General features: G+C 41.7%; 1 protein-coding gene across 1 annotated transcript in view; it reads left to right on the top strand.

Annotated features, from left to right (window-relative positions):
* Window positions 1-11,172, top strand: part of pot1 (protection of telomeres 1 homolog) — a 213,094-nt gene extending 201,922 nt beyond the window's left edge. Inside the window, exons 14-18 of the mRNA XM_037683052.1 lie at window positions 2-137; window positions 4,974-5,056; window positions 7,658-7,752; window positions 10,454-10,559; window positions 10,970-11,172. Of these exons, the coding sequence (XP_037538980.1) occupies window positions 2-137; window positions 4,974-5,056; window positions 7,658-7,752; window positions 10,454-10,559; window positions 10,970-11,172 (623 nt within the window). The remainder of the gene's footprint in view (window position 1; window positions 138-4,973; window positions 5,057-7,657; window positions 7,753-10,453; window positions 10,560-10,969) is intronic.
* The last annotated feature ends 3,909 nt before the right edge of the window (window positions 11,173-15,081 follow it).

The following is a 15,081-nucleotide window of genomic DNA, read 5'->3' as shown; positions in this document are numbered from 1 at the left end:
GGTTCCACCCTGGAAGAGACGTGTCGGTTAGCAGAAGGCTACCCAAACCTTGTTCCTGTGATGTCATCAGGAGGCCACCTGGCTCTGCTTGACCCATCTGCACCTTTCCTGTTCCGAGGCAGAAGAAGATACTACAGGTCAGAAATGCACTTGACACAGAGAAGCTCTGTCAGCCACAGCTGCTGTGGTTGTTTGCTGTCTGAGGGATACACCCCATAATAACACAGGTGCCTCCTGATAGCTCAGGGTTTTATCAACATCATGGTTCTTAAGGAGGGACCGTATGTATATTGCAATCTAATCATTTCCACTCACTGCTGTTTTAACCATTCAGAATACAAAACCTTCAGCTCATTTGGAATGTTGCTGTTATAACTTAAAAATATATTTTCTCCATAGAATTAGACTGAGATTTCTTGAATTCCTACAATAACATTTTTCTCTTTGAAATTGGTTCTAGGAAACTTGCCTTTTTTTTGTCACTCTAGTTCTAGTTTTTACCTACCATCCTTCTACTTTTAACATACAGTAATCATTCTGCTACTTTAAGCTTTACATGTTTTAGCATTCCTTTTGGTACTTTTGGCTAGCCTTTTGCTTTTAAACGTTACTACTTTGGCTTTTGCTAGCCTTTTCCTACTCTCAATTTTAGCCACAATTTTGCCACTTTTAACTTTTATTTACTTTTAGCTACCATTATTTGACTACTTTTAGTTTTAATTACCTTTTTCCTACTTTGGGGTTTTAAGTAGTATTTTTTTCTATTTTTAGCTTGTCTTTTGTGGTATTGAATGTTTTATGCTTATTTTAGCTAGTATTGCACTTTTAGCTAATGTTATGCTGCTCTTAGCTAGTGGTATGCTAACTGCAACTAGTGTTATGCTACTTTTAGCAAGTGTTATTCTGCTTTTAGCTAGTTTTATTCTAATTGTAGCTAATTTTATGTTACTTTTAGCTAGTGATATATGCTACTTTTAGCTAGTGGTATACTACTTTTACTTAATGTTGTATGCTACTTTAAGCTAGTGGTGTATACTATTTTAGCTAGTGTTATTCTAATTGTAGCTAGTGTTATTCTAATTGTAGCTAATGTTATTCTACTTCTAGAAAGTGTCATTCTGCTTTTAGGTATTGTTATTCTAATTGTGGCTTGTGTTCTAATTGGGGACTAGCCTCCATGCAATGCATGGAAGGCGCCTATTATTGGGGGCTGCCATTTTATTGATTTGGAAGCAGTCCATTGCAATGGACTGCTTCCAATGCAAATGCATGGAAGCCACCTATTATTCTACACCCAATAAGGGTTTCGTTCTTTCTTTCTTTATTATTATTCCGTCTCAGTTAATGCGGCCCGAACCGCAACGTGGACCCCCACAAAAGTTATATCGAAACGACCGGCCCGGCCCCGAGAAGTGTGCTATTACTTTTATTGGCAATTGGAGTTACCATGGCAACATTTTTTGCTAAAAAAAATGCCAAATTTCCCATAGGAAATGAACGGGAGAAAACTTTTCATAGAGACTGAAGAACGCTGGGAGCCATTTTGGTTCAACAAGCAAGGCAGAGCATTACCTTGCAAAACCGTTTTAGTTAAACATGCAAAGTAGGTTAAGCAGCCATTTTGATTCAACATGCAAGTTAGGTGAAGCGGCCATTTTGATTCAAGATGGCTGCCATAGCTTCCTCAGCAAACACAAAATTGACTATAACTCGGTCATTCTGAGTTATTGAACTACAAAGCAGAAACTCATTGTTGGATTTGTTTGAAACTTGCAGAAAGTAATCATCAGACTTATCTCTAGAGCTGATTAACATTTGGAGCCGTTTTGATTCAAGATGGCTGCCATTGCTACCTCAGCATACATAAAATACAGGAAAATGAATAACGCTGTGAGCCATTTTGGTTCAGCATTTAAGGCAGAGCATTGTCTTGCGAAGACATTTTGGTTATACATGCAAGTTAGGTGAAGTGGCCATTTTGATTCAACATGCATATTAGGTGAAGTGGCCATTTTGTTTCAACTTGCAAGTTAGGTGAAGTGGTCGTTTTGTTTCAACATGCAAGTTAGTTGAAGTGGCCATTTTGATTCAACATGAAACTTCGGTGACGTAGCTTTTGGAAATCAAAAATCCATGATAGCCGACAATGCAAAAATGGAAAAATACTATAAATCGGAGAAGGCCCTTTTGCCTAGTTCAGTCCTCATTTAGGGAACACTGCAGGTAATAAGGTCCTGAGAGCGCACTCCGTAGCTGCACTCATGCAGAGACATATAGGAGGAGATGTATGAAGGCAGCAGACCAAGAAGGGATTTAAAGATGAAAATATACCAGTGAGAGAGTCTGCGTGAAGTTAATGATGTCCAGTTAACCAGTGAATACAGGGTGCAGTGGTGGGTACGATAATCACAGCCAGTTATGAATCTTAGTGCACCATGATAGACAGCATCCAACATCTGCAGGGTTCTTGTAGGAGCGTTCATGTAAATAATGTCACCATAATCAATTGAGGGAAGGAAAGTCACAGAAACAAGGCATTTTCTAGCATTCAGGGTTAGACAGGATCTGTTTCTGAAAAAGAAACCCAGTTTAACTTTCAGGTTCTTTATCAAGTTTTCCACATGAAGCTTAAAAGAGAGATGTGAGTCGACCAAGATACCGAAATATTTATAGGTATCAACAAACTCAATGGGGACACCATTTGAGGATAAAATCGAAGGAAGAACTGCTGGGACCAACTTCCTATTTGAAAAAAGCATCCCTTTGGTTTTGTCGGCATTTAGGACAAGTTTGAGGCAAACAAATCAGTCTGGATGCTGTTGAATGCAGATTTCAAAAGCTGGAAAGTCTTAGCAACAGTTTTAGCTCGACAATAAACAACTGTGTCATCAGCATAGAAATGTATGGATGCATTAGGGATGTTTTTACCTACATTATGTATGTAGATTGTAAAGAGGGTGGGTCCTAAGACTGAGCCTTGTGGTACACCATTGTTGACTGTTAAATAACTGGAGGAAGTACCATTATGTTGAACACATTGCCTCCGGTCTGAAAGATAGTTAGAGAACCAACCAATGGTGTGATCTGAGAAACCGATTTCTGAGAGTTTATGACACAAGATGTTCTGATCCACAGTGTCAGAATCTTTAGACAGGTCTAAGAAAAGTGCAGCACAATGATCCTTAGCATCCAGTGCTTCAACAACGTCATTAAGAACCTTCAGTGAAGCAGTGGTTGTGCTGTGTTGTTTCCTGAAACCAGATTGATGTGGAGGTAAGATGTTAAATGAGTCCAGGTAATTTTTGATTTGAGAGTTTATCAGTTTTTCTAGAACCTTGGCTAAAATGCAAAGTTTAGAGATTGGTCCATAGTTGTTCAGTGAGGGGGGGTCACCTCCCTTCAGCAAAGGAAGAACAAAGTCTGTTTTCAAGTGTCTGGATGGAGTTTTGTCTTATGGAGAGATTGAAGATGTGGGTCACAGGGACTGTGATGATATGAGCAGCCAGCCTTAAAAAATAAGGTGGAAGTTCATCAGGACCTGCAGATTTTTTAGGGTCAAGATCTTTTAACAGTTTATTGACCTCACTGACTGAGAATGGAGAAAAAGAGAAGCTGTGATTAACTGAGGATTGACTTGTAGGAGGGATTTGATTTGTAGAAGTTTGGTTATTAGGGGAAGTGGCTGATCTTCCATTAGTAACTGTATCAAATAAAGAACCAGAAGCAACAAAATGTTTGTTGAAACAGTTCAGGATCTCGGGCTTAGGCGAGCCGATTTGCCCTGTTGGCACGCACGCAGCTGAATGTCTCATCGACTTTGAAGATTTGATGACGTGTCTATCTCTGCTGTCATCTGTGGATTTTAAGGACACATTTATAATTGGATTTATGATAACCGGTTCCTGCTTTTTGGATTCGGCTGGTTCCTGGTCTATCAACAAACAAGGGAGTTGTTGGCAGCAAATCTGGACCTGGTCAGGCTGCCTGCCTTATATGATGGCTTGGTTCGTGCTTCAAACACCCAGACTTTTGGCAGAACGGATCAGATCTAGGGGATTATTCTCAAGCATGTTCCATTGGTATGGTCATTTAATTTGGACGTTTCGAATTCGAGTGGACCAACACATACTCAAGGTAGATGTCATTAAAGTTCTGTGTGTCCCCAAAACAATCGTGTTTATCTGAATTTGGCTCCCTCACTGGCCTTGACTGGCCATCTTATCTCAACCCACCTGGATGTTTTGTAAACCTGATGCGCTAACCCCTCCTTCCCCTCCTACTGAGGAAATTCCATGGACTTTTCAGAGGAGCCCAGCTGAATAAACATTCTGTCATCATTTCAGGACTCTGGATTCGTCTCTGGTCGTCCTCGACACCCCCCAAGTGTGCACGGATCTCTCCAGAGAGAACTTTATGAACTGAGTGATTTTATCTGAACTCTGTAGTGCCTCTGTGTGTTGTCTCTGGCTGCTTACCGCCCTTGCGTCCACCCCCCATGTAATGTTGGCGTCATTATGTGCCAGTGTGCAAGATTTTTTTTTTCATTATCACATTTTTGACCTTCAAACAAAGGTCAAAAGTGTGTTAGGATTTTTTTTCTCCAAAATCTATGTATCATTTTTCACCCCTTTTTATTGTCTGTCCAAACAGGTCTCACTTGTAAATGAGTCTTCGGGGCTCATTATGACTTATGTGTTTAAATAAAGGTTGAATGAATGAATGAAAATTTTCTGCTGCTTTAAGCAGTACATGTTCCAATTTTTTTTCTTTTAACTAACATTTAGCTTCTTTTTAGCTTTGAGTTAGTGTTCAGCCTTGTATAACAGATTTCAGCTGTTATTTAGCACACAGCAGATTTTTTTGTTGAGCGGTCCGTTTGCATTGCTCCAGCAGCATACACACTCTAAACCTGTGTGTGTGTTGGCTGCCATTCTGCAGCTTTTTCAGCTCCTGATTTCCTGTGTGTGCTGCAGGTGTCAGCGGTGCTCCAAGGCCATATTGAGGAAGCCGAGCTTCGACATGTTGGAGGAGATTGACGAGAAGGTTATTGCAGAAGGTAAGACGTTTTTGGAGAAATGTTTAGTGCAATAGGACCATCAGAAAAAAACAGTAAATTAATTTCATATGATTAAAACTCTGAAACTGAACACAGCACCTTGGAAAAGGTTATATCTGTTCATATTTTTCCTTTTTTGTTGCTCTCAAGGTGAGTGGTTTTTGATTATACCAAAAAAAAACTGAATTTATTTCAGAATTCACTCTTCAGTTAGTATTTTTGTAAAAATGTATATCATATATATATATGTATGTATGTATGTGTATGTATATATATATATATATATATATATATATATATGTATGTATATGTGTGTGTGTATATATATGTATGTATACAGGGCCTTCTCAAAAAATTTGCATATTGTGATAAAGGTCATTATTTTCCATAATGTTATGATAAAAATGAAACTTTCATATATTTCAGATTCATTGCACACCAACTGAAATATTTCAGGTCTTTAATTGTTTTAATACTGATGATTATGGCATACAGCTCATGAAAACCCAAAATGCCTGTCCCAAAAAATGAGCATATCATGAAAAGGTTCTCTAAACAAGCTATTAACCTAACCATCTGAATCAACGACGTAACTCTAAACACCTGCAAAAGATTCCTGATGCTTTTAAAAACTCCCAGCCTTGTTCATTACTCAAAACCGCAATCATGGATAAGACTGCCGACCTGACTGCTGTCCAGAAGGCCATCATTGACACCCTCAAGCAAGAGGGTAAGACACAGAAAGAAATTGCTGAACGAATAGGCTGTTCCCAGAGTGCTGTATCAAGGCACCTCAGTGGGAAGTCTGTGGGAAGGGAAAAGTGTGTCAGAAAACGCTGCACAACGAGAAGAGGTGACCGGACCCTGAGGAGGATTGTGGAGAAGGGCCGATTCCAGACCTTGGGGGACCTGCGGAAGCAGTGGACTGAGTCTGGAGTAGAAACATCCAGAGCCACCGTGCACAGGCGTGTGCAGGAAATGGGCTACAGGTGCCGCATTCCCCAGGTCAAGCCACTTTTGAACCAGAAACAGCGGCAGAAGCGCCTGACCTGGGTTAGAGAGAAGCAGCACTGGACTGTTGCTCAGTGGTCCAAAGTACTTTTTTCGGATGAAAGCACATTTTGCATGTCATTCGGAAATCAAGGTGCCAGAGTCTGGAGGAAGACTGGGGAGAAGGAAATGCCAAAATGCCAGAAGTCCAGTGTGAAGCACCCACAGTCAGTGATGGTCTGGGGTGCCATGTCATCTGCTGGTGTTGGTCCACTGTGTTTTATCAAGGGCAGGGTCAATGCAGCTAGCTATCAGGAGATTTTGGAGCACTTCATGCTTCCATCTGCTGAAAAGCTTTATGGAGATGAAGATTTCATTTTTCAGCACGACCTGGCACCTGCTCACAGTGCCAAAACCACTGGTAAATGGTTTACTGACCATGGTATTACTGTGCTCAATTGGCCTGCCAACTCTCCTGACCTGAACCCCATAGAGAACCTGTGGGATATTGTGAAGAGAAAGTTGAGAGGCGCAAGACCCAACACCCTGGATGAGCTTAAGGCCGCTATCGAAGCATCCTGGGCCTCCATAACACATCAGCAATGCGACAGGCTGATTGCCTTACACACAATTATGGTGTTGATGTGAACAAACAAAAGTCAGCACATGAAATATTATTATCTGATGTGTGTTATGTTTTTTACCAAGGGTAGTGTATTTTTGTTTACATAGAGAAGGTGGGATTTAAGTCCTGAACTGGAACCAGCTGATCCTGGTCAGGCTTCAACTTCCAGATTCCAGTCTTATAAATGGTAAATGGACTGTACTTATATAGCACCTTTCTATCTTATCGAGATACACAAGGTGCTTTACATTACAAGCTGTGTCCTCATTTACCCATTCATACAGCTCTCTACTAGATCTCTACAAAGCTAATTGAACAAATCATTCTAAAGAGACTAATCAGAGCTTTTTCACATTCATTCACTGATGGGACACACATCGGAGGCAACGAGGTTCAGTGTCTTGCCCAGGGACACTTCAGCATGTGACTGCTGGTGGATTCGAACCTCCAACTCTTGCATTGGAGGACGACTGTCCTGGTCTTATGTCTACCTAATGATGACATGAGCATGTCTGCTGTCAGTGTGGCAAAGATACCTGCCGCTCTTAATGTCAACACAAACTGGTTTATTTTTTTAAGTGATTCCACATCTAACTTTATATTCTTTTTGCCCAACCCCCACCCCACTCCCCCCAATGATTGCTGATTGAGAACATTTTGCCCAAATCTATTTGTGGGTGATTGAGAGTAAATTGCAGGAAAAGGTGAAGTCAAGTTTGCCCTAAAATGAACATGATGAAAGAGCTCTGAGGACAGACCATCTAGGAGCCTCGCTGCTGGAAGCCTATAACCTCAGACACAGACCTCTAAACTGGACTTTATTCACATACATTGAGTTTTTAAACTGTTGAGCTGCTGTTGGTGTGTTGTCAGTGATTTGTGTTAGTTTCTCTTCTCCGCTCAGTGAGTTGTAAAAGTTGTTTATCATGTGCTGCTCTCAGGTCAGCATGCCTCTGATATTGATGCTGTCCTCTCTGGTTCTGCAGCTCTTGGTGTTCAGCTGCTGCAGTTTGTCCTTCTGCTGAAACTGGAGCTGCAGGACTCGACGGACACATTGAATGTACTCCTGATGAAACACACGGTGAGTTGGAGATTCAGATGTCAGCTCTCAAAGAAAATCAAGAATTGATCTCAAATTGGAGAGAAAGTTTGAGCTGTATGTTCAAACTGTGAAAATAATTTGTTGTGGCGTCTCAACAAGACACAACTCAAACAGCTCCGTATTAAAAGCTCAATAACAACAAATACATAACTTCAAAACTATTATAGATCATCAAAGATACTGATTCACAACAGTCTTTGTTCCAACATTTGTCCTGGCCTTCTGTAAGACACCCAGGACACAAACAGCTAAACATCTTTACCAACACTGCGCTCCTGCTGTCAGCATCTAACTCCCAACTTTTGTTGTTCTGGTTTGTCTCATAGCCCCAAACTGTGAGAACTTTCACAAACTAAATCCAACTAGAGAAAATGCAGTGAGAATGCTTATTGCTGAAGAACTTGCCAGGCATGAATTTAGCAGAAGACAGCAGAAAGAACATGTTTGCCTAATTAGGCCGAAAGAAGCAGAAATGAACACAAAACAGATTATCTGAAAAAAAAGAAGCCGAAATTAGTGACCAAAAAAGCAGCTTAAAAGTAGCTAAAAAGCAGAAAGAAGTGTACATTATCAGAAGGAAGTGGAGCGAGCACATTTTTGCAGAATTAGGCAGAAAAAAGTTGAAATGAGTGCATAAAAATGTGAAATTACCCGAAAAAGCTGTAATTAGCATAGAAAACGCCTAAATAGTAGCCGAATATTCACACTAGGACTAAGCTCCTTCATTTGCAACTGGGTACTAGACTTCTTAACAAACAGACCTCAGTCTGTGAGGATCCACAACTTCTCCTCCTCCACCATAACCCTGAGCACTGGCTCTCCTCAGGGATGTGTGTTGAGCCCTCTCCTGATTGTGCAGCTACTCATCCAGGCTGTCACATTGTAAAGTTTGTAAATGATACAGTGGTGGTGGGATGCATCACAATGATGAGTCCAGCTACAGGCAGGAGGTGGAACACCTGGAGAGCTGGTGCAGGAAGAACAACTTTCACATCAATGTGAAGAAGACAAAGGAGATGATTTTGGACTTCAGAAGGAACAAACACACATACACCCCCCTGAAAATAGGAGGATCTGCAGTGGAAGTGGTCTCCAGCTACGAGTACTTGGGTGTACACCTGAATGACAACCTCAGCTGGAGCAACAACACCACCAGCCTGATGAAGAAAGCTCATCAGAGACTCTACTTCCTCCGACGGCTGAGGCGAGCTGGTCTGGAAGCTCAGTCCTCACCTCCTTCTACAGGTGTGCAGTGGAGAGCATCCTGTGCTCCAGCATCAACGTGTGGCATAGAGGCTGCACAGCTGCAGAAAGAAAAGCTTTGCAGAGAGTGGTGAAGGCTGCACAGAAGATGTTGGAGTCAGTCTCCCCACCATCACAGACATCTACACCTCCAGATGCAGGAAGAGGACCACCTGCATCATGAAGGACCACACTCACCCAGCACACACACTTTTTGCCCCACTCCCCTCAGGAAGGAGGTTGAGGAGCATTAAGTGTAGAACCACTAGACTGAGGAACAGCTTCTACCTTGAGGCTGTTAGACTCATGAATCTCTAACCAGAATAATCACTGTGAAAAATCACATCATGTTGCTGCTGATCTGTTTCATGTTGCTGCTGATGTATTTCATGTTGCTGCTGATCAATTTCATGTTGCTGTGTTCATGCTGCTCATCTGCTCACTCACATTCATGTTTGTGCTGCTCTTCGATGTAATGTTTTTATGCTATTAGTGCTTAGTGTATGTTTACCTGATGTTTTTCTTAGTTCATATCGTAGATCTTATTACTGTTTTTCGTTTACATTTTATTGTTGGATGTCACTGGGACCCTGTGTACATAATCTTGTTCCACCACATGCACCACATGGGGTGCGAACGACAAATGAACCTTGAATCTTTGAAATTGCAGAAAAAGCTTAAACTTGCAGAAATCAGCTGAATGGATCATAACAAGCTGAAATTAGCTGAAAGAAATTAGAAAAAGTACAAAAATTGTGTTGTTAGCAGAAATATTCAGAAAGGAGCACAAAACAGCTGAAAGTAGCTGAAAAAAGTTTTGAGGAAGCTGAAAGAAGCTGAAGCAGAACAAAATGTTAAAGGAGCAGTAAAAGGTTGTAAACAGATCTAAAGATCTAAAGGATGGAAAATGAGCTTAATTAATTTTATAGGAGAAAAAATGGCAGAAAAGGCTAAATATTTCAAACAGCTAAAGTTGCACTAATACCTAAAGTCATAGCAGGATTGTCCTGAAAGAGCTGAATGATTTGATTTATGATTTGTTGAAATAGCTGAAAACTGCAGGACGAAGATGCTGAAAAATGTACAGACGAAAAATAGATCACAGTAGTGAGACAACTTCATAACCATTCAGACAGTACATCCAGCTCACTCCCTGCTCAAGCTACTGCGCCCACAACCCGTCTTCGGAACAAGCGGAAGAGAATGGATGGATGGATGGAAGGATGGATAATTCTTTTCAAAAGTGGTCCAAAAACTACAAAGGATGTGTCAAAGTTCCAAGTGGCTCTATTAGGGTTCGTGCAGCCTCTGATCCATGGTCCTGATGGCTGAAAATCCAGAAGAACACAGCTCTGTCAGAGCATTTAAGGAATAAGCTGAGAGTGCTGACATCAAGAAAGTCCCTTCTATGTCACTGAGTGTTTTTTTCGTCCTTCAGGAGCTGTTCTTCAACGTGTTGGCGGAGGACGCGTCCACCAACGAGGAGGCTCAGAGCAGGGTCAGACAAAGCATGGACATCCTTTGTCCACCAGAGGGTAGCATGGGTACGTAAGTCAACAGTAACAACCCTTAAGAGAGGACAAAAAACTTTTCTACTGAATCAGTTATGTGCTTTATGCTGTAAAGCCTACAGCAACTGAATTAGCTTGTGTTTATTTACAAACTACTATTAAAAGAAACCCGGTGGTGGTAGAGAGAGTCACCGATGTCCAAATGCACCACGAAGATGATCAGCGACTGCTTTAAACACGTTAAAGGAATTCATTTTTTCATTTATAAACATGTCTGTGTCATTTAACAGATAGATACTCAGAATTCCTTAAACAGACTCTTCTTCCACTGAACACACTCGTGTTTTGGCACCATAGAAACTGTTTAGGAGCTCAGTCTGATTTCACCGGCAGCTCTCAGGATTAAAGGCCGTCTCAGGTTTGTAACTTTGGCTTTTTGTCAGGTGAGCGTCCGTGGCTCGACCTGTGTCTGACGGCATACAGAGCCGAAGATGATGGACAGAACCAAACCTGCTACCAGATCTGCAACACGACCCTCCTCACACCTCTACCCAACATGACCCCTCCTGAAGGAGTGTCTCATAAAAGAGAAGAACCACGGTGTTCCTCTGAAATTCACTCAGTAAATAATGTAAATGTGATGTGAGGAGACTTTACAAATCAGGGATGGGTTTGTGTTTTTTCTTACAATGCTTATTTTATTTATTTTTTATTGGCTTTCAAAATAAAAGAGTACATTGAATATATTCACAGCTTGGTCTTTGAGAGCTTATTGTTTTTTTCACCTTACAGGTGCCAACTAATCTGTTTGTAACCCTTTATTAAAGAAAAAATAAATTGACCAAGGTCACTGAATGAACTTAAAATTGGCAAAAAGAAACAAATACTAAAACTCAACCAATGGAATCAGTCACTGCTTTGAATTTTGGATCAGCAAAATTATTTTATAAACAAACTCATGAAACTTGTATCCTGATGCATGCTAAATGATCCAGGTAGAAAAATCTAAAAAAAGTTAAGTGGTCCTCTGGAAGGGTTAAAAAACATGGAACTTGTCTTCTGTGACCACAGGGTATGAAAATGTGACACATACTCAGCTCAGGTGTGTCCTGTAATCAGCATCCCATGTGTTTTCAGTCTAATCAGTGTCTATTTAAATGATGACCGGTAGTCACAGGGCTGTTTGGTATCATGGTGTGTAACACACTGAACACAGGAAGCTGAGGACAGACCTGCTTTAATCAGTCTTCCTTTATATCAATTCATTTCAGTTTATTGATATAGTGCTAAATCACAACAAAGTTGTCTCAGGGCACTTTACAGGAACATTCACATAAAAACCAATTAGTAAAGTTCTCTATCTAAGGAATCCAGCAGACAAGTTGAATCTTGGCTTTGTTGCAGTCTCCCATCCTGAGCAAGCACAGTGGAGACAGTGGAAAGAAAAACTCCCTTTAACAGGAAGAAACCTCCAGCAGAACCAGCTCAGGACCAAGGGCGTCAGAAGCATCCGTAATGTGGGGGGGACATAATGATGTGTGTAGGTGTGTGTGTGCGCGCGTAAAAAAAGGTGTTCATTAGTGAACAAAAAAAGCAGCATTCCACCTTGATTTCAGAGTCAGAGTTTCTTTATTGTCATTCGCACCTCATGTGGTACATGTGGTGGAGCGAAATTATGTACACAAGGTCCCAGTTACATCCAACAATAAAATGTATAAGAAAAACAGTAATAACGTCTAAGATATGAACTAAGAAAAACATCAACTAAATATACACTAAGCACTCATAACATAAAACATTGAGTGCTCCTTTAATTTCCTTTAATTTCACACATTTAAAACATGTTTATCACCAAGTTTGTGTAAATTCATCTGTGGGTTTTAAAGATTTTTTTTTTTTTTTCCCTTGTCCTGTCCGGCATTGTGACACTTAGAATTATTGTCGGAGTGTCAAAGTGATGCCCAACAGATTTACTTTCACAAGCAGAGCATCATGGCTGGCCTTAATGCTCCAATTGATATATAAATTAAATTTTATTAGAATATGCTTTGGGTTTGTTCCAGATGCAATGGACACGGGGACAGAAAACAAAGAAGATAACAAAGCAGAAAAGTGAGAGAAGAGTTAAAATGTAAAGAAGGAGATGGGAATAGAGGAGAGAAAGAGGGATAAAGAGAACACAAATCAACATCATTGAAGTCTGACTCTAGACCTGCGGAAAGAGAAAAAAACCCCCGACAAAACCAAGAAACCACAACAACAAACAACTTATATAATGATACTTATAACATCATTAGAAAGTATTTTATACAGTACATGATAATACAATATATATTTGATGGCCACCACAACCCAACTGAGTGTGTATCTGATAAACACCTGAATCTAAACACCTGTGTAGTGAACTAAGCCTCAGGTCAAATCTGGCCCTGAGGGCCTTCCTGGGACAAGAACTGTTATCTCATTGATTTGAGTCCAGAAACACAAAATTAAGTTCATCCAGAGACTTTCTAAGTGTGTCCTGCACTGATCAATTGAAAGAACACTCTCTTTTTTATTATCATTACTATTTTACAAATGTCTTGATAATCAAAAGTGTGTTTAGTTCAAACCATTTTAAATGTTGAAGTGAACTACTCATTTTAAATCAACTGTGAAACAGTATAAATGATTTTTAATCCTCATTCAAAGTAGAAATCTAGTTAATGTCTGTTACAGAGTAATTACTCATTTTCTTGATCTTCTGTCTGAAATGAGCAGGTTGTAAGTCGGTCAAAAGTCAAGTTTCGGTCAACTACATGTTTACTGGAAAGAAATGTCATGTTTAACTTTTTCAGACAGATAGAAGTAGAACTGGCACCTAAAAGTCTCGGTTTCTTCAAAACATCTTTCTGTCTGTTCTTAAACAACTTAATCTTTTTCCTTGACTTTTAATAACCTCTTACATCACTAAGACCACACCCTGTTGGTTCGTTGCGACCAATCAGGAAGTTCTCAGAGGAACCGGAACTGAACTCTTTAAAAGGGTCGACACTTCCTAGTTCCAACCAGTGCGGTGGGAGAGCAGTTCAGTTCGGAGGGCAGAACCGAACAGAAAAGTTGCTGGAGAGAACAAGAAGTTCCAGACATGATCCGAAGTTCTTCCGAGTCTCGTGGGAATTATGGAATCTTCCACATCTGAGTGGAACCTCTGACGGACTTACTCCTCATGTGAGTCCACCCGTGAGGTGAACGTGTGTTGAACGAAGTACCGTCACTACTCCGGACGTTTCCCAACCATCCTACGGAGACGCTGGAAATGGTAGCGTTAAATGGAACTCCGTACCAGCTGATTCATCTTCAGAGAGGTAACGAGTCGATTTCCTACCGAAGCGTACCGAGGTGAAACTGGGTTCGAATGGAGAGTGCCGTTCTTATACCGACACATTTTCCCTCACACATCTTTTCTCTCCAGATAAACTCCCTCATTTCCCATCTTTAAAACTCTTCTATCTGCCAGTAATTAATCCAGATATTTTCAGAAATGTCTGTTGTAATTAGTTAAGCTATGTTATTGCGTACAATCAGAATAATCACGTGTACAATGTTTGATGTTAAACTTTGATTCTGTTAATAAATGACCGCATTCATTTTGATGGGTCAAAGAAAATTAACGTCTCACGTCACTGATCTCTGTCACATATCTGTCAAGTAGCTCGAAAAAGAGAGAACCCGTTTAAATTAAGTATAATATCAGGTACTTGAACTAGTCCAGATATTATAACATGTAGTGGAGCTCCGAAGCTAACGAAGCTAACCGACCTGTCTCACTACACCTCTGTGAGCATGCTTATCACTATAAGGTTTATCCATAAAAATGTTCAGTAGTGGATGTGGGGACCCATAAACCCGTCCCCACAGGACACGAAGGTAACACAGGGAAGACCGGAACCACAGACACACAGCGGTCCCCAAGCCCGGAACTCCGGTAGTCCTCCAACAGGGACACCCGCACCCCCCAGAGAGAGAAGCAAAGGGAAGCCCCGGTCGATCCTCAGCAACCACAATGCAGAAACCCCCAGAAGGCCGTAGCGACAAGTCAACAGGCCCCGACGGCAACCCGCCCCTCCAGAGTGGATCCGGCCATGGACACCGAGTCCCGAGGTCATACCACCCCCCAACAGAGGCCCGACAGAGCCAGGGCACCCAGGCCCCCGCAGGCAGCCACCAGGGCGGGCCCGCACACACCCCACCACCCAGCCCTAGCTGCAGAGAGCCGCCAATGCACTGGCGGCAGACGGGCCCACCACCGGAGGGGAGCACGACCCACCAAATGCGGGGCCAAAACTGGTCCAAGAGAGGGGGGCCACCCAAAACCCAACCTGAGACAAACAGGCACACAGAGACAGCCCGACAGAGCCTCTGTTGGGCTCTGCATGCGCCCCACCCGCCCAACAGTGACCGCAAGCCGGCCCCAGGCCGGGGACCAAAGCAGCAGGGAGCAACAGCCGAGGAAGGCCGGCCCAGCACACCAATGCATCCCTAAAGCCCTACACCACAGGCCCGGAGAAGCCCC

This window comes from Nematolebias whitei, chromosome 10 (genome assembly GCF_014905685.2).
Source record: "Nematolebias whitei isolate Nwh7 chromosome 10, NemWhi1, whole genome shotgun sequence".
Classification (NCBI taxonomy): Eukaryota; Metazoa; Chordata; class Actinopteri; order Cyprinodontiformes; family Rivulidae; genus Nematolebias; species Nematolebias whitei.
This window is presented reverse-complemented; position numbering and strand designations above follow the sequence as displayed.